At 38.2% G+C, this 26,029-nt stretch overlaps 2 protein-coding genes across 3 annotated transcripts; both read right to left on the bottom strand.

Moving 5' to 3' along the window:
* Positions 1 to 759: 759 nt before the first annotated feature.
* On the bottom strand, positions 760 to 11,494 carry tbcela (tubulin folding cofactor E-like a). Of its 2 annotated transcripts, XM_088427055.1 has the most exons (10): positions 11,434 to 11,494; positions 10,499 to 10,553; positions 8,140 to 8,313; positions 7,320 to 7,459; positions 6,963 to 7,144; positions 6,608 to 6,864; positions 5,776 to 5,902; positions 5,508 to 5,624; positions 5,218 to 5,329; positions 760 to 4,190 (listed from the first exon to the last, which is right to left on the bottom strand). In XM_088427055.1, exons 3-10 carry the CDS (start codon positions 8,285 to 8,287, stop codon positions 3,984 to 3,986), a joined length of 1,290 nt encoding a protein of 429 aa, XP_088283181.1. In that variant the 5' UTR covers positions 8,288 to 8,313; positions 10,499 to 10,553; positions 11,434 to 11,494; the 3' UTR covers positions 760 to 3,983. The 2 variants fall into 2 exon arrangements, with proteins under 2 accessions (XP_088283181.1, XP_088283182.1); XM_088427056.1 differs by lacking the exons at positions 8,140 to 8,313; positions 10,499 to 10,553; positions 11,434 to 11,494 and having other exon boundaries at positions 7,307 to 7,450.
* Positions 11,495 to 12,598: 1,104 nt separating this feature from the next.
* LOC148415686 (alpha-2-macroglobulin-like) lies at positions 12,599 to 25,712 on the bottom strand. The gene is made up of 36 exons (XM_088427288.1): positions 25,596 to 25,712; positions 25,303 to 25,483; positions 24,925 to 25,087; positions 24,297 to 24,349; positions 23,805 to 23,825; positions 23,566 to 23,731; positions 23,384 to 23,468; positions 23,180 to 23,306; positions 22,488 to 22,605; positions 22,270 to 22,379; positions 22,029 to 22,196; positions 21,520 to 21,744; positions 20,819 to 20,882; positions 20,520 to 20,665; positions 20,305 to 20,454; positions 19,011 to 19,154; positions 18,838 to 18,928; positions 18,621 to 18,768; positions 18,057 to 18,282; positions 17,848 to 17,974; positions 17,626 to 17,747; positions 17,489 to 17,540; positions 17,022 to 17,105; positions 16,594 to 16,770; positions 16,333 to 16,408; positions 16,085 to 16,241; positions 15,936 to 16,010; positions 15,612 to 15,774; positions 14,943 to 15,130; positions 14,513 to 14,725; positions 14,118 to 14,242; positions 13,705 to 13,795; positions 13,555 to 13,623; positions 13,372 to 13,477; positions 12,864 to 12,905; positions 12,599 to 12,722 (listed from the first exon to the last, which is right to left on the bottom strand). The coding sequence occupies exons 1-36, from the start codon at positions 25,679 to 25,681 to the stop codon at positions 12,718 to 12,720; spliced, it is 4,344 nt and encodes a 1,447-aa protein (XP_088283414.1). The 5' UTR covers positions 25,682 to 25,712; the 3' UTR covers positions 12,599 to 12,717.
* Between the last annotated feature and the right edge of the window lie 317 nt (positions 25,713 to 26,029).

The raw sequence follows: 26,029 nt of genomic DNA on the forward strand, positions 1-26,029 counted from the left end.
GCGGTAAGAGTTTCGGCAACCGAGTAACGGTAGGTTCGCTTTAATTGTGACGTCACTCTGGTAGCCTAGCTCGATTCAGATTGGTTAACACTGCTCCAAGAACGTCACGAGTTATGGCGGCTGACTGCCTCCCACTCCGTTGTTATGGCGATGAACGTAAACATCACAGATTTCTTTCGCTGGAAAAAATGCGGCGTTCAGGGTGTCGAGGAAAGACGACGATTAAAACTCAGCTTTAAATGCTCGTGGTAGATACATCATCTTCCATGTGCATTTTGTGAGCTAGAATTAATGGTGAAATCTTGAGAAAGATATTTGGACGTAAATGGTTCGAATATGAATTGTTCCAAAATAACTCTGAAGTGTCAAAAGTGACAAAAACGGACAGGTTTAAAATTGCAAGATTAAGTGGATAAATTGGTTATTTAGGGATTTTCAGCAATAAAAAGTTATTGTTTTTGCTACAAAGTTTAAAAACACATTTTGCCACTTCTTGTCAACTGAAAACAATATCACATTTGCTCTGGGATCAGGTAATGTCGAACTGTGGCCATCCACAAGCCAAAGCCTGATTGGTTGTTCCCAGTAGATGTGACGCCATCTGTGTTTTTAAATATTGTATTGTATTGTCGTCATGAAACATATTTTTTTTTCTTCTGAAAATGGCAAAATACCTAAATATCACTGCCAATCTTAATTTTTCCAACACATTCATACTGAAGAATGAGGGAGCCACCTTGAATGATAAATAACTTAAAATTCTGTTTACATGTCCGTGAATCTTTAATGTTGCAGACAGTAATTTTCATTCAAGCATTTCAGGGTTGACCCTGTATGTGTTTACACAAGACAAAATAACATTAAAAGACACTAAAATAGAAGAAAATGGAATGGAAAAAAGGATTATGTATATTTAATGCTTAATGTAAAACTTGTGGTCACGTTTATTAAGCAGAAACAATACTAAAAATGCCCTTGCAAATTGATTTTAAAATAACAAAAAATACCTGATATAAAAGACATCCATCGAGCAAATATTTGCGGAAACCAGACTAACCTTTCACTCATTAACACACTACATCTCCATATAAGCCACTATCAGATGCTGATGCTGCATCTATTTATGTGGTGGCCTCACTGTATAGAAACCTCACGTAATACTATCAATCAATCAAGAATCCAAATTAGACCTTCTCCAAGCAATTGCTGTATCTTCATACTTCAGCTTTATTAATTAAATTTCCTGATATTCAAGTATAGCTGTGGTGTTATTCAATAAATACTGTATGAGCTTTATATGTTGTAACGCAAGAACCATTTGATACTGTGATTTCTACGACACAATACTAAAACAAGGTGAAGCAATGTGTCTTGTAACACATAGGAGATATCAAAACAAAAGCCCAAAGTTCCCAGAATGCTACTACAGTAAGTTTGATTTGGGATTTGAATACAGCTATAGCCAATCCTCCTCGATTATTTGCTTAGTGAGGGTATTTAAATAAATAATTAAAAAAAGAAACATCAAGCCATCTTTGGTGAAAAAACAAGCATGTGAATGTAATAATAAATACCATTTGAATTGGCATAATGTAATTTAAAGGTAAAATACAGTGTCTTGCACAAAATAAATGGGTGATTTACAGCCCCAGCCGTAAGTGTTAAACAAGTGAAGCCGATTTCTTTATATACGCAATATTTGGTTTGCATTTATTATAAATGAGCATCTTGTGCCAAAATATGAAAATGTGTGTCTAGAAAGTAACTGTCAGTAAAAGAAATATTTTTGCTGTACTTACACTAAGTACATTTCAGTCTACTAAGTGTCTAAATGGAAAAAAAAAGGTTTGAGAGAGAAAGAATCTGTGATTAATCTTCCAATATACAGAGTAGGGTCAAAAATAAACAACAACAAAAAAAAACATTAGCACAATATCTAAAGGGCAAAAATAGCATTTCTAAAAGTGGATTGATCTTGTTAGAAATTATGTGTATCAGCTACAAACATGATGTAAGAAGCTTGAAACTGTGATATTTATCGTTTGGCTAAAATGTTTTCAGTCAATAGCATATATAAAGCAATTGGCTTCACCGTTTCCATAGTTGTTTTTCTTTTTTTTAAATTCATTTTTCTGAAACTTTAAAATACATAGAAATACTTGGGGCAGCTCTTCAAACATGTAAACCAAATAAAAGAAGTGTGTCTCTCAAGGCTACAAGATGATAAAATGGACATCACAAAATTTAAAATGGAGACGCTTTCATTCGACTGGAAGGTCTAGTGAACAACACAATTTGGATGCCGGTTTGTGCCTGTGGATCTCATACAACGGGTTTCAAGGAAAAACCTGTAAAGGGCAGCACCCAACACAAGAATGGTCCCTTCATGACACCTGTGTGTATTTTAATAATCCAATAGAAAATGGCGACATCAGATCATGGTTCGGTGGTTACGGTACACTTCCAAGTTTTCTAGTCAGTAAATTGTGTACTCTTTGTATTTTTTTCCATTGACACATCCCGAGATTGAGTCAAAAGTGAATATAATAAGCAGGAATAATGTGGAAGATAAGAAATCTGATCCTTTGGTGCACAAAATATTCTGGTGACATTTTGCTGAATGCTAGAAAATTTCATTTAAGATTTCCAGATAGATTTTTTTTCTTCATCTTAATATTTTATACGTCTGCATGGTTATTGTATTAAAAGAAGTGTGACGTGGCCATTCATTTCCTGGGATTGACCGTCATCTGAAGCATTTTCTAAATTGAGTGGAAAAAAATTCAACATCAAGTCGAATTCTCCGATGCAAGCTTTTATTAATGACACGAGTGAATAGCACCCAATCTGCTCTGCAACACTAAAACAATACTAGCATTACATCCTGCCAAAAAACATCGTTAAAATGTGACTGCTGAGCTTGAAGCAAGTATGGTAAAATGTATTATTTTGGTGCGTTTTTATTTTGAACGCCTGATTTTTGACAGAATGTTACATGTGTTGCACCAAGCACTCTTGAGTGTGAAAAATCAGATGGGGAAGCTTGCTATTGCCTTGAGTTGGTAATAAACGCTTGCACTGTGAAAAGCATTTTGTTGAACACTTTTCCCACAATATGCGTGACAGTTCTTTGTCAGCTACTTGACAAAGGTGAGAAACGCGATTAGTTATATTTATTTTACGAGGTTTGTATGTGGCAAAATAATTACACTCAGTACGATATAATTTTTAAGGTTTTCCGGTGTCTGTAACAGATTAATTGTATTTACGTTATTACCAACAGGAAACAAAGCTTTGGATTTTGTATGATTCTCTTTTAGTCAGATGTTCTACAACAAATAATATAAAAGAGGATTTCCAAATTCTTAAATATGCTTTCTCATTCTTGAATATGAAGATATATTTTTTGAGTATGAGTCACCGTGAGGTTGCACAGCTGGCATCAAATAAACAGACCGCGAAAGCACAAAATGAATCAAGATGCTGTGCATCAGTTGCTGTTGAAGTCACAATCGGGACAATGTGAAAATGTTGCTGTTCTCAACATTTTCTCAAAGCAGGTGATGTAGCATCATAGGTTCCACTCAGCAGCATTTCTTTCTTCTCGATGGTTCAATGTAGCTTTTGCTCGCCGATGCGTTGCGGTGCATTCATGCAGAGATAAAGGTGCAGCAGTGCCATCCCATCAGAAGCTTACAGCCGCCTGCTTGCAAGTTCTGTCTCTTGAGCCGTCCTCCATGTCCCGCACCCCATGGATGCCATAAATTAAGTTAAATACAGTAATTAAAGACAATTCATATCCAGAGTGGCATCCCAGCAGCCCACTGTCGAGACCAAGATGAAACTCATCTTGCTTTGACTCTTATCGCGCACACTCCAGAGCTATGAGATATACACTTTGTAATCGCTTTCCAATATCAGCTAAACAAACTACAATTAATCCAACTAATCGCTCGGAAAATGGTCATCAGGAAGCTACCAGTTCATTTGGTCTTGGGCACAACAAGTATCTCATCCCCATCTTGGATATTGTAGGTGTGAAGAGCTCTCGTGTTGTACCTGAGTTCGTCTGGGCCAAAAGCGCTGTTCTTGTCGATGTAATACAGCCTCATGCTGTTGGTGGACAGCTGCACCACCGATGTCAGTTGCTTCTTTAGCTCGGCTACCGTTTGGTCTAAACGGATGTTTAGCTGGAAAAATACACATTGGTCATGATTTTTGTGGCTTTTAAGAATGTTTTTGAAACCTAATCTACCCAATAACAAAGACGTTTTAAAAACGCCAGACTAAGACTGAAAGAACACTAGATTTCATCCAGCACTTTAAACAGTCATCACCACCTATGTCCCCTGTTCCACTTAGTAATGGTTTGTCACCTCACCCATTTAAATCTTTCAAAATTTTGAGAATTGTTTAAACTGCCATATAACTTAGGGGATGAAAATGTTAACACAGTCTAAATAGGCAACAATCATTCATACATCGATGCACCCAGGAATAACTGAGTGCTAAAGCATTAGTATGCAGCAGCTACTATTAAGACTGAAAGTGTTCTTAAAGTAGTGCACTGAGCCACACTTTCTCCTCATTGAGTTAGCTGAGCATGGCTAGCAAGTTAATGTTTGTGCTGTGTTTCAGAGTCCCGATTTCATTCACTGAAATGCGTACCAAACACAATTTTGCTCAACACATTCATTGTAGTGGCCTGAAGTCAAAAGCAAGGTTTAGAATTAAGTATCAAGAGAATTTTGTGTCATTTTGCTTTTTAAATACGATTTGAATGAATAAATTGCATGCACATAGTTTTAGTGATGCAAGTAATGACGAAAGTGCCGGAAGTGATGACGGAAATGCCGTTAATAATAGATAGACGGAACCGATGACAACCAAATGGGGTCCATCTACCCCATGATGGGTGATGGGACTGTAAATGACAGACCATCCAAAAAAAAAAAAAACGTAAAATGCTCACTCCTTTAAGTCATACTTTTTCATAGTTTGTCAGGTCTTGTGTCTTATATTTGCTATATATATATATATATATATATATATATATATATATATATATATATATATATATATATATATATATATATATATATATATTAAGAGCACAGCTGTGACTAAGAAAGAGCTGTAACTCAAAGAGTTTGAGATGATGATTTGCTGTGACAACAATAAAGTTGCCCTCCAAGTTTTAGGGTGCAAGTGACTGACCTGTTCCACTTTTTCTTCACAGTGAACTTCAACTTGAGCATGGCAGCGAGGTCGGAGATCGATCTCAGCCAGAGGTTCCAATTTCCCATACTTGTTTACCAGACAATGATATCTATAACAAAAAAAAAAAAAGACACACATTATACAGTGTCCTTGTTTTGGATGGTCTTGACCCTCAACATTTTGTGGGAACAAACGGTGTGCAATAATCAAGTTTGCTTTTTTGTTGCTGCTTTGAATTAGCTTGTCATACAAACATTACTGTTGAGATGACTACACTACTGCAATACCTGTGAGGCAACTCCTCCTCAGGACAGTGCAAGTAGTAACGGATGAAGAACCTTTCGGCATCTTCTCTCTCACTTTCAGTTACAACGCTTCCATTCAGCAGTGATATAGAGGGAAGCCTAAAGACACAAACATGATGGAATTGTCAGGCAGATTTTAGGAATTATGTGAACATGTGCTCTTAATCTACGAATACGATATTTGTAAATTGAGTTTCAAGCATACAGTGTTGAAAAAAATCAAAGTCGTCTCATTTTTCAAGGGACTCACTGCGCTATCATCAGGCTGCGTCGTTCCACGTTGGTGTACGTCTGCAGCAAGGGGATGCCTTGTAATCGCACTTCCTCCAGTTTAGGAAAGAAGTTCAGCTTCTCAATGTCTTCCCACCGATTAAGACCTGGTAACATGTAAAGGAGATACAGGTAACATTACAATATTAAAGCATAAATCCAGATTTTGATTAGCCACGAGCACAAATGCAGTAGGACTTAAATAAAAATGCTGAATTAATTACCCCTAAATAATCTAGATAAGCGGAGGCTCAGTGGAGCAGTGGTTAGCATGTGCGCCTCACAGTTCAGGAACCTGAGTTCAAATCTACCTGTCTGGAGTTTACATGGTCTCCGCAAGCCCACGCAGGTTCTCTCTGGGCACTTCCGCTTCCTCCCACTATCCAAAAAGATGCACAGCAGGTGTATTGGACATACTAAATTGTCCTTGGATATGATCGGGTGCATGAATGGTTGTTTGTCTGTGTGCCCTGCGATTGGTTGGCAACCAGTTCAGAGCTTCCCCTGCCTACTGCCCAAAGTCAGATGGGATAGGCACCAGCAAGCCTGCGACCCTTGTGAGGATAAGTGGCTTTAGAAAACGGATGGATAATCTAGATAAATTGCACTGGACTATAATCCACAGGGCTCAAATCACGAGAAAAAAAGTTTTGATTTATAATCCAAAAACTACATTACATTTCTATACGGAAATGTCAAATCTTGTTGTGAGGCAGTCATACCGTGGCACCTGATAGAAGAAGAATGCCTGAAAACATATAAAGTGACTAGATCCGACAACCGCTGTGATTTGAGCGCGAAAAGCCACAAACCTGAGTTGTGAAGGTTGATGCTGCGAAGGTTGGGGAAGAGCCGTTGCAGGATATCTTTGCTGTCCTGTATGGACGCCAAGTTGTTGTTGGCCATGACCAGAGTGTCCAGGCTAGGAAACATGGACCCAAACTTGCGTACTTCGGCCCAGTCGTGTAGGCTGTTGTCTGTGATGTGCAGCAGGCGCAGGTTGGGGCAGGCCACACTGGAGGCGCGCACGCCACTGTACTCATTAAGGCACAGGAACAACTCCTCCAACCTGCGAGATGACTTTGATTACTCCATTTGTAGGGCTCACAGATGATCCAGCCGTCTCGTATCACCTCAGTCTTGTACTAGCACGAGTGTATTTCTTACTCGGGTATCTCACGGGTGAGAAGCATCACAGTGTCCCAAGACACTTGGGTGTTGTTAAGGACCAGGCGTCGGACCCGAGAAAAGGCTTCAGCGCACTGTGGCTCAAGGGTCATCCCTGCTAGCGGGTTGGAGCTCAGATTAAGGAAATCCAGATTGGGGATGTTTGACACAATTTTACCAATCTGAAAAGAAGTAATGTTGATTGGAGATTGTTTTTCCTGTCTCTACCGGCATGCACGCTAATAAAAACAAGAGCTCAGAAAGGTAAACTTATGGGCTACATGGGAGCCATGTGCCTTTGACCATTTCTGCGTTATGTACTGAAAGTGAATAAATGAACAAACCCAGAGACAGCACCTCATGCCAGTCCTGCAGCTTGTTATGGGAAAGGTCCAGCTCCATGACATGGGCACAAAAGGCTGCGATTTCACTCTGGTCTCCTGCCCTGCTGATCCCACATCCATTCAACACCAGCACACTGGGCAAATTCAGGCGATCTGAAAACAAAACAGATCAAAACTGAAAAAAAATATTTGAAAAAAAAAAAAAAGCTGCAAATAGGAGAATGTAGCCACTAGGTGGCACACCTGGCTTGGTTTTGGTTACATTGCCCTGTTTTGAGTAACTCAAATTATGATAAAATTTGACATAAGCACCACAAAATTAGTTATTGCACTAACTGTCCTGTTAACTGTCCTTTTAATGGTAACTTTATGTGAGGTCGTTGCAACGGGGAAAAATATCATAATTATCTAAGACACACATTTTGTAGTTATTTTGTCGTTTGCTTCATAGCCGTTGATCTTGGTGTAGAATAGTGGATCATGAAAATTTATATATTTTAAGAGCAAATATTTTTAACAGAGCATTTTTCGTGATCATTATGCCCGGAAGAACACTTGGAACGTTTAGGCCTAACTGTGTTCAATCATGCTTTCATTTCACAATAATGTGAGCTGAGAAAAAAACATATTACAAAACTCTTCACAGTCATAACCATTTTGCTCGCAGTCCCAAGCCATGCATTGTGTTTTGCTTATTCCTCCACTTTTTTTTTTGGCAAATGTGAACTTAACACACTCAACAGACTAAGAATGAGCAAACTAGGAAAAAAAATAGTATTTGAAGGCCACATCACGGACATATCTGAAGATTAGATACATGGCAATCAGCTCACCTTTCATAGGGGACCCTTGGGGACATGATGTGGGCACCACCACTACCCCCATGCCAGGGCCTCGACGGCACGGAAAGTTCTCCGGACTGTACTTTTCATTGATCACCTCCACAAAAGTTCGTCCATCTTCGCACACCGGTGAATCCATTACTCCGGCTTCTGAACAGTCTCCCCCTGTTTTGCCCAGGATTATAGAAATGACTCAACATGTTTGTCTGATTAAATTGCTCATTCATTCAAACAATTGAGCTGAACTGAACATAATGTGTTTTCAAGGTTGCTCTTTGGTTTGCACTGCTGCCTCACGACACAAAGCTTTGGGAGGGGATTTAGGTTTGAATTTCAGGCTGTGTCTTTTCTATGCTCTCCCTGATTGGTTGTGGGTTCTCTCAAACTCCAGCTTCCTCCCAGGATCCAAAAACAGTACCCAGTGAGAGAAAAGAAGTTTTCCTGTCAGTTTGAATTATTGTCTCTGTCAGCTTTGTCACCGAATGATGATGAGTGTGCATCACCTCTCACCTCAAGTCATCGCAAATGGGCTCATGTTACTACTCTTATAACCCTGAACTGGATAAGTGGGTTGTATAGTGGACAGATCACTGCCTTATTATATTCAGTAGCAAGGACAATCTTTAAATATCATTTGCTGACATATTTCAGTTCAACAACTGTCATTATTCTGCCAGCAAACAAGATGCGATCCAATTGAAATATTCTGGAAAAGTCAATGATTGATATCCCAGTTCATTATTTTAAAATACGACACACTGTTTACAGCACTATACTCTCTTGCTACTTAAAAGATGATGAGTGTGAGTAGTGAGGCTTTTGTGATGCAGAGTTAGCCCGAGACTGCTATGGAATCTGCTGCAGACAGGCATACATTATGTAGTGGCCCATTCGATCATCAGACAAAAAAAAAAAAAAGGATCTTGTTACAAAATCTGATTCGATAAAATGGCCTGCTGGTAAATGGTGGTAATGCCTGAAAGCAAACATTCTTTGCCAATATAAAGTAAGGCTATTATAGTTATATTTTTCCTGTTAGATTTTATTTTACAGCTTTAAAAGCACAGTGTGTAGAATTTAGTGTGTTATTAGTTAAAAAAAAACCACTATAAATTATAGTGTTCAAACACCAAGATTTTTTTAATATAAAATTGTAGGGCTAGTAATCGCTAATTATATTGCAGAAGGAGGAACATTTCAAAAGCATAATTCAAATCACATTTTGGACATCAGTTTGCGTCTTGTGTGCAGCCGAGCGTTTCTCTGGGTTGTACGCCAATCACAAATAAAAAAGAAAGGAGAGGAAAATACTAATATGCTCGTTGTAAATAAAATTAGGAGAAGGATAAGAGGAATAAAAAGAAAAAGAAGGATGAGGAGGAAAAAGGTGGTGGTGTATAGCAAAGTAAACATTAAAAACATGACAAAGACGTAACAAGTACAAAAAAACGGTGAGTGTGGATAAACAGAGACTCTTCACACTTTGCTTTAAAGCCATACATACAAATGAAATTCAAATTACGGTCAAGCATTATTGTAAAAAAAAAACAATATATACATCCTGTATCAGTACATCTTTGTGGCGACTGACTGGATTTCCATACCTGTATATGTGTTTTTAGCAATCTTTTAAAGCTAATGCAGTAAAACATGGCAGGGTTTTGTGTTACGACGCCATTTGAAACTTGAACCACAAGTGTTTGGCCAATCATGAAAATTAGATCAAATCTGCACACTACTTGACAGTTCGGTCGCATTTGTCCGCATCACTCCATGCATGGTCGAGCTAAGTCTGAAAAAGTTACATTGCGGCAACTGGACTCTCTTGTTTATTGAAGAAACAAGAGAAGTCGAAAGTAGTCAATACTACTGAATATTAGCATATCGTAAAAACCTGGATGAATAAGAATCAACACAGACATGTTTATATGTTTCAAGTACCTTTGAAACACAGCATCATATGAAGAAACAACAACATGTACAAAAATCATATATACTGTTATACATTACAAACCAAAATCACACAAATTAAAAATATCAATTTGGATATCTCTTTGGTATGGTGTATATTTTTAATAAAGTGCAAAATATATTTTATGTCTTATTTCTTGAGGAAATTGTTAAATTGTTATAAAATCTATATTCCGGGTCATGGCACAATACCAATACATGTACAGCTACACACAATCGTGCGATTGTATAAAATCTATATTCCGGGTCGTGGCACAATACCAATACATGTACAGTTACACACAATTGTGCAGCATAACATATCAGCAACATCCTTTTCAAAAGCATTTTACATTGTATAGAATATTTCTGATCTGGGTTATTCCAGAGAGGATCTTACCTTATGAAACTTCTCCTTTGAGTTGACCCCTTTCACTTCTCGCTGTCTTATGCTCCTGTCAAAGAAATCAACCATGTAAACGAACATAGAGCAGTTGTAAAGAACTTCAGTTCCTCAAGCGCCATCTCCTGATTGGTTTTGATGTCCCTCACTAACAACACAATGTATTCAAATGATCAGCTCACAAGCAAACTTTGTGGAAGCCTGATAATGATCCTGATCATTTAAATCAGGTCTTGATGTCAAGGAGACATCGAAAACAGGCAGGATATGACTCTGAAACTAGTTCTCTACTCCTGCAATAGAAACATGTTTCACTTTATCAGCACTCTTTGTGTGAGTCCTTTTTGTGGTGCACACTGCATTTTTTATTATTTTTTTTTTTAAACATCACAACATTTTGTTATTGTTGCTACCGGACAAGGGACGCACCAATTGCTCCTCAGTTGGCGGGTGAAAAGGCACGGCGGAAAAAAATGACAACACGACAATAAAAACTGTAATTTCGGGCACGTCAATGCAAAATTTCCAACTTTAATGCGGCCGAAAAAATATTTAAGTCTATGCACATCACTAGAGCTGACAATGGCGGATTTCAATGGTATAACTGAGTCAATATGGCGCGTACATTGCAGAATTGGCATCAATTTGAATGAAGCCCGGTTTTTAAACACATCATTTCATACAACCCATATCAACAGCTTGCATTATTACAGTTGTGAAAGTGGGACGGCATGTTTATCTGATAGCCAATTCATAATGAATACAATAAATGTTGAAAGGAGAGTTTACGGTCATTTATTTCTTTTGACCCTCATCTGCAGCTTGTTAGTCCAGATCGAAAACGAGTGCATGGGAACAACATTCCATCAATAAGATCAAATAAACCCATCCCGAAATTTCTTCTTGAAGTAAATGTTTGTCATTTTACATACCTTTAACATCCACTTTCAGTGTCCCTTGACGAAAACATGCCAGCTGTCTCTTGGTCTTCCCAGCAATCCGGAAGTGACGTCATTTGTTGTCCTCGCGTATTGGTTCCCAATTGGAGAAGGAGTGGAACAAACAGAACAATTTGTCCTACATATTGATTAAAAACTTAAAAAAATATGTCATCACCCCTATCAAATAAAATGGTGTAGTTACTCTTCTAACCACAGATAAGACTTTAAGTGTGTGTGTTGGGGGGGTGGTCATAAATTTGTGCACACCACGACAACAATCATCCGTTATCTTCATCGCTTAACCTGTAACACTGTTCCAATTAATTTTCTTGCCTATTGTGCATGATACGTGGATTACAGGAAGCAAAACATTCGGCAAGTTCTTTTGAAGGGCTTTTCATTGACTAATCTTCACTTGTAAACTATATATGATTAATATTTCACTATTCCATTTTTTCATGGTCCACGCTAGTGATTCATTAACATTTCATCCGCGATCGATGTCAGTTGGCTGTCAATTGGAAGATTCTCAGTTCCATTCATTTCCAGGAGCCGCTTATTCTCACTAGGGGGGCGGGCTTGCAGATGCCTATCCCAGCTGTCTAGGGGTAGTAGGCTGGGGACAACCTGAACTGGTTGCCAGCCAAATGCAGGTGAATGGAAATTTTATTTTTTTGTGAAGGGCATTTGTCTTGCCTTGTACCGTACAATTGTGTTCGGGCTTGAAATTGGTCAATGTTAGGTTACCAAATCCGTGTATAACCATGCCTTATTTTGCTGTATATACTGTGCACACAATACAGTATTTTAATGAATCCTCTGCAGTCTGGCTTTTTGTTTTCTTACTCAACTGGGAGTAATGTGTCATGGTGTCCTGGTACTGCGTTCATTAATATTTGCAGCCAAACAACATATACAAATGGTATTTTTATTTGTATCCTTGATCCCCCCCCCCCCCCCCCCCCCCATCAAAAAGAAAAGTTTGATCACTACGAAGATGAGCAAATAACCAGGTTACACTGTGTCAGTAAATCAAATCGCAGAAATCTCGCTCAGATTCGAAGTGAACCAACGACATCTAGAAGAATGATCCCTCTTTTATCATCTTCAAAAATAAGTGAGCCCCCTCCCCTTCAAAAAAAAAAAAAGACTGAAGTTCTCAGTTTATAAATCAGTTTCATCTTTATTAAACAAGCAGACATGGAGTCATACAGTCTTGTATCAAAAATACAGGCTCATTTAATTGTCAGTGATGGACGCAACACCGGCTGTGCTTCAAGCTGTAGTAGGGAAGGGGAGGAGAAATTAATAAGATTATCACCATTGGTAACAACAAGTGCACATTTTGATTCTTTACGATATTTAAATACATTGTATACAACTGCGTAAAACCGTATGTATGAATGTGTGAAATTTGTTACCTGTCTTACAATCAAAGTTGTAATTTGTCTCAGCCTGTTCACCTAAAGAAACAAATGGATAAGCAAGGAAAGGAAAAAAGATCAATGCAAATAACATAAAAAGTGCTCAATTATACAGTTCTGTGTGGGCAATCAGTGATGGGCCCTGATGGCCAGCAGTGCCTTCTCTTGTGGCCTAAACTCAGGAAAACAGAGTACCATATGTATTCTCCCTACTTTCAAAAATGTTTTGGTACACATGTCGAACATTCATTCCTGTATTGAAGAAATAAATACATTTATGCCAGGAACACGACCATGCTGACTCAATCTTCAGCATTAGCCTCCATGTCCGTAGGAGGAAGAAAAATAAACTGTTGCTTGATTTGCCTATGACGTGGTGTCATACATTATGAGGCATATTAATTTAGGTAGGAATAAATATGAGGCCCAGGGTCAAAACACATGGCCAACCACTGTGCAAAAAATGACGGGACCAGGTAGTGTGTGATAGGACTAAGTGACTTACTTGGCTGGTAATAGTCATAGATCTTGACCACAGCTGGTTTCAGGTCTTGCACTGGAATTTCCTGTATCAGCTCCAAGTTGTGGTAAATTGGTATATCCTTTGGTAGCTGTTAGAAGAGAAAGGCAGCATTAATATCTCAAAATTGGTTAGGAAAAAAAAAAATGCTCTCAAGGCACTACTCACAGACTGCAGATATACAAGCACACGATCTTCCTTCTGTTCAACACGGTCAACCAGCAGAGCGCCTTTGAGCTGTGAGGTAGTGAAATTGCAGCTTCAAATTACAAACTACTCCATTGCTACTTAGTACTGCACTACTAATTAGCAACTCACTCTGTGGAAAGACTTCGGGTCTACTTGAAACCCAGACAGCAAATTGATTTCCACGATGACCATGTTCGTAGTGCTTTCCTTCCCACTGAACCTGTGGTAAAAACATAGAACCGGTTTAAAAAACAAAAAGTGTGAACTTTTGTCCTGTTGATTTAGTGTTAAGTCTACTTTATATAGGCCTTCTGAATCACACAGGGCTACCGCATGTCAACAGTTCAAAGTTCCAAACCTGACTGGGGAAAAGGGGTGGGTAGAAGCTTTCATACCCAAAAATAAATACTGTACTCTGTTAATGAAAACTACACTTTTGCTCAAACCCGTTGAACCCATTCACAATTGTCTCATGGATTGTGATTTTCTATGCAGTTATATGTACCACCAGATTTGTTCATGTCATGGCATTGATTCCTTACAGAGATTGTAGCCTCATGTTGAGTTTGGGTCTGCCAGATGAACTAGTGCAGTTGGCCTCACTCTGCACTGTGACACTGAGTGTAGTGACCTCTGTAGGCGTAGGAATGTTGTAGAAAAGAGACATCTAGGGGACAAAAACATTAACACATTTATTTATTTTTTAACAAATTCCTGGCCACCCTGAACACATACACTATTAGGGCAGTTGATAGCATTGAAAACAGCAGCTTGATGCACCTGAGCAAGGGGGAAATATACTCAAGTGTCAGTGGATCGTGGCTGCAGTTTCCTTACAAAAGAAAGATTTGCCACATCCAAATATTTAACTGCTGCACTATTGTGACAGTAAAGCCAGTAATCAGGGTTATCATGAAGAGCTCAATTGTTCACTGACCTGCACTGATGCGCATGCAGACCCCTTCACCTCCACATTGTATTTTCCAGTGAAATCCTTCAGCACCTCTTCCTGGTACAGCAGTTTGTTATCCTGGTTGACTTCAAATGCTATCTGGCCACTGGGAGATGACACCGTGACTGTGCTGGAACCCGCTGGACTGAATACCAAAGTGGCGTAACGAGACAGAGCCTGAAGGGCTACCACTGTGTCCTGTAACAAAAACATACAAGAAATGAAAATGTCTTGATTATGAATCTTCCTAAAGCCTGAACAACCAGTGAAGACATGAAATAATTTAACACCAGCTGATATTTGTGTATCTAGTAGAACAAATCCATCCAAAAATAGAAAAAAAATACAGATAGAATTCAACAAATCACACATTTCTAGCCATCTCAGATTTCCTAGAAGGTTTTTGTATGCATACCTGAGTAGAAGAGTACCCTCCATAATAGTTCTGCTGATTTGAGAGCCATCTGACGATGCCGGAGGCGTAACCCAGGTCCTCAGCGGTGGGAGAGCTGCCAAGTTTGGCCAGGAGCACATAAGAGGTGATCTCCACGGACAGAGACTTGTACTTCTCTGTTGATTTCTGGTCCCAGTGAATCAGACCATCTGGGGGGGAAAACAAAAAAAACCCACAACATGTAAAACTGCAGTATCGTTTGATAAAGTGATTTGTGAATGGTCTTGGTATTTCATTTTTTAGATTTTACACTAAGCCATGTGTAAAAGTCACATTGACCTTGTAAAAGTGAACAAGGCACAAGTCATTTTTTACAATTTGATATGCCAGTCATTTAAAGTTGGGATCAGTGCACAATTTATGAATTAAATTTGTTATGCAATTTAAATATGTTACTTAAAACGATTGAACTGTTCGATGGAAACTTGTTTGTCCCACAGATTTGTTTAACTGCATTGCTACATGTACTGTGTAGGACAAAAACAACTTCAAATTGTGGACCAGCATCCCTGAAATTCATGTGATGTTTTATAGGAATTTATTCTGAGAAAAAAAATCCTGAAAAAGAGCAACTGCAATTTTGATGATCATAAAGTAAGAATACAGTGCTGCAGTTAAAAGATAATGTACCTTCTTGTATTTTTATGCTATCCAAGTGTTGCAGAAGTTGAGCACGGGTCTCCTTGTCCCCAGCCAATGTAAAGACATAGGCCAGTAATGCTGTTGTGTAAATGTTGCTGTGGTCATTGACAAACTCCTTCAAGCAAGCCAGGCTCTGGGTTACTGTAGCATGCTGCAAAATTTGGGTGGTTGTGTTAAACGATGCTTAGATATACACAACTGTGTAATTAAATGTTCCATTGAGTTAAAAAGAATGGAAGTTCTCTCCAAATCGACTCAATTTATACAAGCATTTTGAATTGAAACGAGCCAAGCAATTTATGCTCTACTCACGTTAACCGGTTTACCCATCTCCAAGAAGGCAGCAGTGATGTAAGCGCTGAGAGTCACTTCATCAGAAACTCCACCCTGTGTAGAGGTGCCATCACTGCGATAACTAGTATTTGATTTTTGAAAACTGAATATAAAGTTAACAGACATACCTTCATTCTGTTATTAAAAAGTTTCCCTGACATTTGGAAGCAACCATTTTCTTTTTGCAAACTTTCCAGCCAAGTCTCAGAATTTTCCACATTGTAAGGGTCAATGTAAATAAAAGACTTGGCCTGGGCAAATGCTCTCATCACAAAAGCAGTCAACCTGAGTGGAAAGGAAATCAAATTCCATTTTGTTCAGTTAGGAATCATTACCGGCAATTCTAAAATAAAATGTACATTGTTCATGTTCTTACCAAGTGTTCTCCATGCCACTCCCAAAAGTGCTATACCCACCACTGGAATGCTTGTAGTTAAGTTGCCTCTGGTACCCTAAATAAGACAGGAGAGATTTAAAAAAAAAATAAATAAAAAAAAAAATCCCAAGTCATATTATCCAAAGGGGAAGATTACATGATTCAGATTTAACAACAAAACCGATAATGCCTGACTTGTTAGCACTGCTTGTGGGAGCAAAAGTGTGTCAGGTTCATACAAAATATCTACCAGTAACTCACCGCTGGTCAGAAAGTTGAGACTCTTTTCCTCAATGGCAGGTGTCAGCTGCTGTGTGTCTTTTAGGTACTGCAGTATGTAAACGTTGGGGGCAAACAACGCTATGTTCTGCTCTCCACAGCCATATGGCATCCTCAACAGGCCATCAATGTTCTTTAGAGCACGGCCTAGAATGTCACCTGCAAAAATATTCAACTTTATTCAGACTGGGATGAACATATATCTGTGACCATAATTCAATTAAAAAATTATTCACAGATAAAGTAATTGTGATCATAAATTCCAAAGAAATGCATCCAATACACTTTCCAAATAAGTAAAGGAAAACGCTCAGTCAAATAAGTTTTCCTAAACAAGGGCTGCAAACAATACACTGCATGCATGTTAGAAATGCACCCTAGGGGTATTAATTAAAAATAAATAAAATTACCCAGGACAGATAGTAGACCACGAGATGATCCATCAATCACATTTTCTGGAAGCTTCAAATCCATTTCTGTGTTCAGCGTGTCTCCTGTGGTGCAGATAATTCAGCTCAGTAACAGGTTAGAAGTAAATTTAACTTGATTTAAGGACTTGTATAGTGAGATTAAATTCACAATGAAAACACAAGTACTGCTATATAACAAACTGCCTCCCCCCAAAAAAAAACAAAAACAAAAACATTAACTTAGGTGCATTATATGTTGCCATAAGTGTACAAGTAATTTTATACAACCCAATTTGACGTTTTGTACAACATGAACCATTGGCAGTTAGCTATGTGCAAAACAACCCAGGAAATGAAGTTTAATTAACCGATAGAGTTAGTCTTTTTTTTTTTTTAACTCTAATTGGGTTGTTTAACAATTTATTTTAGCATGAAGGGATTATTGTTAGCAATAAAGCCCAACTGACCTTTAGGGCAGAGCAGCAAGTTTTGGGTCTTTGTCACCTCCGTTCCCTCAGCCTTTGAAGAAAAAAAAAAAAAGTGGGGGCAAATAAAGTTAAATTCTCAAGTTTGGAAGAAAGTACAAAATCTTTAAAGTACTGACCTTTACAATGAGAGGTCGCGTGACTACGTCGATACGACCTCGTTCTGGCACACTCACAATCTCATTGTCACAAGAAGCGTGGGACGGCACAGCTTCAGCAGTCACGGTCACATTGACAACCCCTAAAAAGAAACATTTATGAATAAGTGCATCTCTGAAATTCATTGAAAAGGATTGATTTTTTTTTTTCCTGTTCAGGCAAAAAAAAATCTGTAATGAAACCTAATGTTGAGGGGGCCATAGTCCATTTGAATGTCTTGCGCTCATTGCCACAGAGGCAGGTACTGTATTGGTCACCAGAAATAGGGGTGAGGGTATAATCCACTGAGGGAGTTGGTGTCACACTGACCTATCGAACCAAATATAAAACATTATATGCAAGGACATTTCTACAGCAATGCATTAATGGTTGAAATAAGGAGAGACATTACCATTATGCATTTGGAGAGGAAATTGAAGACTGTGGCTTTCAGCTCAAAGTGCTCCCCGCGTTTGATAGAGTATGGCAGAGTAAGCTCAAGGAAGAAGGGCTGGAAGACAGTCAGTTTTTGACGAGGGGCCAAGCCAAAACCCTTAGACGACAGGCAGAAAGTCTCCGTCTCCCACATGGTGATTGTGTCTGGGGCAGTTAGCGACACATCTTTCGAGCCAGAATTTCTGAAGGGGGTGGAAGCTGTTCTGAATAGACTCAAACAGATGGGCAAGTCTACACAATTTTCAATATTCACTGCACTAAATGGTTTAGTTTCAGGTCACACTGGAAGGACAGGCTGGTGGATAGTCAGATTTACATGGGTCGCTCATTAAAATATTTTTTTTTTAACCAAACTGTACTCATTCGTTCACCACATTTGAAGCAGTCCTATGCCAGCTCCTCCATAAAGGTAGGCGATACATACTGTAAGATGCCAGCATCTGATGCTGCGTTTTATCGGTTAATGTAAATATTCGTAAATTGCTACCAGATAAATTTTTTATCTCTGACAAAAGCTTACCCAACTTCCACCAGATCCCACAACCAAGTCTCTGGGAAGAAATTGCGGACAGTCTGAATTGGGGTAACGCCACCAAAACCACCTCCCACACCAGCAACAGCAGAAGCGGGCACTGCCAATGAATCTGTTTGATATCTTAGAGCAATACCTAAATGAAAAATAATCTATTATTAGAGTGCAGATTGAATTCTGGAAACATATGTTACAAGTCACTTACCGAAGGGACTGTGATGGTATTCTCTTCCCATAAACTTCAGACAAGAAGGTACTCTAATATACAAATTTGTTGCCATCTTCAACCCATTATCCTAGACAAACCAACAAAAAGTAACTAAAGAGATTTGTTCACGCATCACTGGGGAAAAAAAAAACACAAAAAAACCCAAATACCTTGAAAACTGTATAAGGATCATTGAGGTCACGTCCAGGGTATGGCATAATAGACCTCTTAGGTCTGACTTGTAAGCATTCCACTGAATCCTCAACTTTGTATGGAATATATGTTGCCTTTGTGACTGGCAACAACTGAAATATCTGATGGGGGATAAAAGAGATGGTTCAAAAAAATTTGAAAAAGTGACAACTCATTTTAAATCTTCATAAATGCTGCGTAACACAACGCAACCATAAGTGGGTACACTAAGTAATGGAGGGCAAAAAACTAGTATGAGGAAAAAAAAGGGGGGGGGGGTCACAAATTGCCTTTCAGTGAGTTAAGATAACCAATCTAATCATAAGATGGGGCAATATTCTTATTTAAATATTCTGTTCAATTACTGCGTACACTTTGATACTCTATAGCGTATGAACTAAAATATGCATAGTATACACAAAGCATTTTTTCCCCATGGTTTAACAAATGTTGCCATGCCGCTAATCATCAATGACTTTTAGAAGGCATTCAAGAACTGGCCAGACAATGAAAGTTAAGTTGGGTAAAACAAAAGCAACTAGATAGAAATAATGATGCAACAACTTACTGTAATAAAATTACTTCACAGCTCTAACACTGCAAATAAGGAGCTGTTAATACCACAAACATTTCTATAACATACCATGAAGAGTCACACTAGTTCAAATTAAAAAAAAAAAAAAAAAAAAAAAGTATAATCTTGTCACTTCAAAAGTAATAATAATTAGCAGACCGGATAAATGACATTATAGCCCATAATGGATCTCGCAAATTCCAGTTAGTAGAGTTGGCATAAACTCTGAGTAATTTTGGATTGCATTATTAAGAGACTTGAAGAATAACTTTAAGATGGCTACTGCCTTTTGTACATCCCACTTTAGGCTAATTGTTTGAAGAAGTCTTGGTTCTGAAGTCCCTCCCTCTATTGGTCAAGTTTTACCTCCGTCAGCTTGTTTGACTTTACAACCCCCTTGCAGAGGAGGCACCAGAATCAGATGGTCATGAGTCATGTGACTTTTAGCATCACAAATTACTTATTTTGTGGCATGATTGCACCATAACAGTATCTGAAATGCTACACCCTTGCTATTCCGACTTTGACATCTCAAGTAGTCTGGCCTGCCATTTTTTGCTTCTCCTTTACATAGAACAGAGGTCAAAGGATCAAACATCCATGATCATAGAATTAAATTGATTTAGTTTATTTTTCGTTTTTTTTCCCAAACACAAGCCTTTCCTCCCTCCTCTACTACAGAAGACAACTCTAGTTACCTTATCAGCTTCTAGGGTCTTTCCAGGCTCTTTGAGGAGGACACTCTGGTCAACAATGCTCACACCACACAGAGAATTTGCCTGGGCTGTCAGTTGCAAAGTGGTTTGTTCGCCGGGGACAGCTGAAGATGGACCAAATCCCACAGAGACCTGATGCATACCAAAACATCCTTCATCTGTACTTCATGCATCCAACTGGAATAGAGTTAACTTACGATGTTACCGAAGCATTTCTCAGTTGGGAAGTGTGCGCTGTTGGCTATCACAGCAGAACTGGGAAGCACAGCATATGCAACTATTTGGACATCCGGTGCCATCTCTGAAGAAACTTTCAACAGGAAAGTCACCTCGCCTTCAGTCACTAAAAGATCAATTTAGATAGAACATATTAAAAAAATGCCTAAATAAAAGTTAAACATTCACAAAAAGAAAAACGAGTTTGTAACTTAGTTCATTTGGCAACATGCTGAATCAACAAGTTATAAGTTTCTCAGAAGGAAATGAAAGAATGCACCTGGTTTATCCTCAACCGCAATCACCTGAGCACCTTGAAACACAATGTGTCCTCTGGCAAGGACCTGGATTTAAAAAAACCAAAACAAAAACGTTACATTTATTAATTTTAAAGTCATTTCAATAACATCATGAGGAACATAAAATGGAAGTTGTACACTGTAAACAGAACGCCCCCTTCCCACCCCAGTTTGTACATAGTGGTGGTGTGTAACAGGGACAGTGAATTAAAAAAAAAAAATATTTGTAACACGGGAACAAATTATTAATGTGCAATAAAACAGTAGTTCATGCAAGTTTAAAAACAGCGCATTGTAATGATTTGAAACTCACATTTGAATCAATAATTCTTCCAATGACTGCACTGTCTACTGCAGGAATAAAGACCAATGCTCCATGCAAGTTGTGTTAAAGTTTACATGCCCTTTTTGTAAAAACTGGACAAACTTGTGATTAAAGGGGATGAAAGGATGAATGAAGGACAGTACCTCACAGTGCAGTTTGAGGTATAGTCTTCCTTTAGCCATTTAGTGAATTACACAAAAGCCTTTTTACCACATTGTAGAAAAAAAAAAAAATCAAAGTACAGAAAGTGAGAGGTTCACTGATCTTAGCCACCAGGCACAGGGCTCGCACACACACAAAACTAACATGTCAAACTGACAACGTCAATCTAACATCCAAGTAAATACAATTTCTCACCAGATATATAAGATCGGCAGACCCCTGGGTTTCTCCGACTATAGCATACTGGATGGTGATGTCTTCATCTTTATCGCAAGGAATTGCTGCGTCCTTGGTCTTAATCGCCAGGTAGCTGTAAGTCTTTGTATCACGAGAAGGTTTTTGAAGTGGAGAAACGGTGTGCTCTCCATTCTCATGGTATGGAACCCTATATCCGAATTCCAGGGTTGGGTTAGCACTAATCTAAATTAAACCAAACAAAACATGTTAGGAACCCAGTTGCTTCACAATGTTATTTTCAAGTGCAATGTTCCATCATCTATAAATCCTGATTTGCCATCAGGAGATTTCTTTTTTTTTTTTCTCCTTAGTTGTTTTTGTCATTCAGGTAGTGCAAAATTTGTCATGCAAGGCAGATAACGAAATCAGGGCGAGTTTTGTCTCATTTAACTTTAGTCTCGCAGTACACATGGATTAAATGGAACAAATGGCGTTCTAATGGTAGCATATGCATTCTCATTACTTACATATAGATGAAGTTCCCCGTTACGGTCAACAGTGCTTATTGAGAAGGTTGCGAAGCCATTAGCATCAGTGGTGAGATTCTGTAGACTATGAGCTTCCCACCTGTTACCCTCAAGCAGGTACAGGTTCATGCCATCAATGGGAGTATTTTTGTAGTCAACCGCTTTAACCTGCAGGAAGCACAAAACTCTCAGATCAGTCAGTCGTCGGCACAAGTTTCAATGCTCAGGGTCATGCACTTACTTTTCCCTCCAATTTTGATGCAGCCTCATAAATCTTAGGCGTGTCCTCAAATGACAGCTTTCCAATTACATACGAGATTTGGATTCGTTTGTATTGTGGCTGCGTAATACCTGTCCAGTGTTGCACGAAACTTTATTTTACCTTGAATATAAACTTAATTGGACTTACACATTTGTACAACTTGCCATTCAAAGCATTTCAGAATGGTAAATACTTGCCTGTTCCCTCTTCTTCCAACTCAGCATTGATTTCGAGTACATCCTGTACCGCCTTTTGGTCAATTTTGGTGAATGTAGACATCTTCAGAGAAAAGGCGGCACAACCCATTTTGTTTGTCTAGAGAGTACAAGACAAAATTAGATTTGCAACTGTTACAAGTTTGTCCCTTCATTCTGCAATTTAAAAACGAAGACTCGACTTTGCTTCAGAACTTTGCCTTTAAACTACTCTGCATGACACTGTTGGTTTAAAGAAAAGGGTTACCGTAAGTGACTGAGATAATAAATAAAAATAATAATTAAATAAAACACAATAGTTAGATTACTTTTGCAATTACGCATAAGTTGCATTTACGCATGCAAAATCTGTTTGGTGAATAATTTTGGATTAAAAAGTATACTAGTGATAAGAGTAATGTTAAAAAAAAAGCTGATTAAATTTAAACATTGCAAATGAAGAACTTAAGAGCTTTTAAAATCTGTATTTGTTGTCACCTATCATGTCAACACTATACTCATACATTATATTGGATGTAAAAAAAAAAAAAAAAAAGGCAAATAACAGGAGCATATACAACAGGAATAAAGTGAACTTAACTATATTTATAGCCATTTTAAAGTTCCTGCACCAATGTATTAATGAGGTACAAAAATTGGTTTAAAAAAAAAGGGGGAGGTTCCTTTATTTTTACCTGTTTCGTATCCTCGAAGCAAGGTGGAGTTACGAAAGGGCCATCTTCCGCATTAAAAAGGTACGAGTAGAGCGGGCGACACACCTTAAGTTTGGCACTACCAGGCACAGGCTGCCCATATGTGTACCTATCAATTTTAAATGATCAAGCCATTGAGTGTGTGGTTTAAAAGATGTTTAAATCCATGTGATGAACAGTACTTACTTTGAGCATACTTCAATGGTGAAGTCTTCCTCCATGATAACCACTTCATCTGGCCCATTTATTTTCAGATCAAACTTCGGCAAAACTATTTGTGGGGGGGGGGGGAAGACATTGGTACACAATGTTAAACCAGAATAAAGAAAAGACATGAGGTGGTGGGAATACAAGAAAACGTTTCCTACCATATTTTTCCACTTTAAAGTTGTGATAAAATTTATCTTTGCCAACTGACACAATAACTTGGTAGAGTCCTTGTCGTGCCTCGGAGTTCAAAGCATAAGACAACTGCAAAATTGCACTGTCGGACGTTTTGTTCAGCCACTGTCCAATAAGTGTGTTGCTAGGATTCTGTAACAATAAGTTTATATTAGTGGCATGATTTAGTGGCAAATGCTATACTTGAACATTTATTTAATCCTACCTGAATTTCAATGGCGTCGTACTGCAAAAGAAAGCAAAATTGCATTAAGTCCAATTTTTGTAACAAACAAAGGAGGGAGGGGGAACAACCGGGGTATTTAAAAAAAAAAAAAAAAAAAAACAAAAAAAAAAACAACAACTCTATTTTGGGCTTTCATCGGTATAAATATTAGGAATTTTGATTTAAAAATTACTCTCCCAATAATTCATCTATTAATGTAGTTCATGTAAACTATTCAAAATAAATTTCACTTGTGTACTTAAAAAAATATGGCGAAAGGTTGTTGAATATTAGCATAGGCATGTTTACATAAGCCACTTTATTGACGTTGTCATGAGAAGCCTACTAGTTCATAGACCAGTTCAAAGAACTGATCCATACAGTATATTGGTCATTACATAACATGTTTTCATCCTACTTCCACTTGGCAGTTTCTAATAAATGTTATTAGACAGAAGTGTGCTTTGTAACAAAATAACCACAAACACTCACCATTTGAATGGCTGGTCTGAACTTTGTGTCCATCGCAACAACTCTGAAGCTCACTAAGAGAGGAACATAGAGAAGTTAATGTTGATACAGGAACTTATTCCACTATTGTCATCTTATTTTATAAAAGGGACAAAATCGGTACCACAGTAGTGCAAAAGAGAATGTTGAAATTGTTACAAGAAAGTTATTAGTGCTTCATTGGAATGAACTCTATAGTTGATTAAGCTACTGCCGCTGTCAGGTGAGAAATGTGAATATGCATTTAGTTATTAACTGCAACCTGATATAAAAAAAATAGCAAAAATATTTTAACAGCATTTAGACAAGCAAATGTATTGCTTTAGAAATGAAAAATCAACTTCAATGGGACCCCTCCTTTAAATATACTTAAAATCTGATTATACAATATTAACCTAGAGAATGTCTAGGGAAATACTGTTTATCTTACCATGTGTAGCTTAAATCTAAAACAAAGGCTTTGCAAATACATTTGTAACAATTTGGTTGCTTTAATGCTCTTGTCACAAATGGAATCATTGTTGAAATAAAAGTCAAACTAATTCTGTCAAGCAAATGATCAGTGGGAAGGTGGGTCACCACTGCAAATATAAATGATTTGCTCAATTACCTGTCTGTCCTGGGAGGTAGATTGGTTTGTCAGTCTGGATGAAGGTCATCGGTTTGTACACTTTGATCAAGATTTTCTTGACCTCTCTTGAGTAAAATGTTGCACCTTGTACCTCCACAACCATGTGCTGGACCTCTTCATCATCATCTTTAGGAACGGGAACCTGACGACCAAAGAGAAATAATTTCACAAATACTTTACCCTGTTTCTAGGGGATGTTTCATTTTTAAATGAACTTTTATTTTCCTGAAACACTTAATGAATGAAATATTTTAAAGGATTTTCGGATGTTTTGTTTGATTTAAAATAGAGTAAAAATATATTCGGGGGGGGGGGGGGGTAGCTTAATTAATAAAAAGTGTTTCTTTCAAAACTAACCCCAAATTGAGTGCACTTGTGAAAGCCTTTGCTAGATTCTGCACTGAAAAGGGTCAAGTTATCCTCCTTCGTGGCCCAAAGGACAGTCATGGTCAGAGTCTCATTGGGATGCAGCAGACTTGCACAGAAAGTTGTTACTGATCCAGCTTCCAGAAGCGCAGGAATTCCAACCAGGTAGCTTCTACAGTCATAAAATAATATAAAAAAAAAAAAAAAAGACAGCATCTCATTTCATGTAAATGGCAGACAACATTTTTTTTTTTTTTTTTTGCTTGCTCAGGATATGAACTTACGGTCCTGCCTCTGTCCAAGCCACGAACATCCAACTCATAAGGACAAAGCGTGTCCAGCTCCATGACTGAGTCCTAACACCGCCCATGATTGACTGAGAAGATCCTCAAGTTCTGCATCTATTAAATAGGCATAGTTAGACACCCACGCCCAGCCCCATCGCCCACACATTGTTGATAAAAGCCCTTGGGAGGAGGGACAAAAAACCCTGCACCGAAAACCGCCAACAGTAGATGTACCTCAGGGTTCAGAGTCAAAAAAATAACCTTGATAGTCAAGCAATGATGTTGGCAGATCACTGCCCTATGGTGACCAAACAGTATAACAAGCTAAAAAGATCATGACCAATGACAAAACGTACTGTATAAGCATATAGTAGTGCTGGGATTACACAGAATTTTCTTGCCACCCATACCACACTGGTGATTTGATCACA

The sequence above is a fragment of the Hippichthys cyanospilos genome, chromosome 11 (assembly GCF_059441005.1).
Source record: "Hippichthys cyanospilos isolate Australia breed blue-spotted pipefish chromosome 11, RoL_Hcya_1.0, whole genome shotgun sequence".
Taxonomy (NCBI): Eukaryota; Metazoa; Chordata; class Actinopteri; order Syngnathiformes; family Syngnathidae; genus Hippichthys; species Hippichthys cyanospilos.

Coding starts and splice junctions, on each gene's coding strand:
- tbcela (XM_088427055.1), bottom strand. CDS start 8,287: ATGGATTCACCGGTGTGCGAAGATGGACGAACTTTTGTGGAGGTGATC. Junction 6,865..6,962: donor CTCACCCGTGAGATACCCGA/GTAAGAAATACA, acceptor GTCATCTCGCAG/GTTGGAGGAGTTGTTCCTGT. Junction 4,191..5,217: donor GTGAAGAAAAAGTGGAACAG/GTCAGTCACTTG, acceptor GTATTTTTCCAG/CTAAACATCCGTTTAGACCA.
- LOC148415686 (XM_088427288.1), bottom strand. CDS start 25,681: ATGGGCGGTGTTAGGACTCAGTCATGGAGCTGGACACGCTTTGTCCTT. Junction 23,826..24,296: donor TCAGACCAGCCATTCAAATG/GTGAGTGTTTGT, acceptor TTTCTTTTGCAG/TACGACGCCATTGAAATTCA. Junction 21,745..22,028: donor ACGGGGAACTTCATCTATAT/GTAAGTAATGAG, acceptor GGTTTAATTTAG/ATTAGTGCTAACCCAACCCT.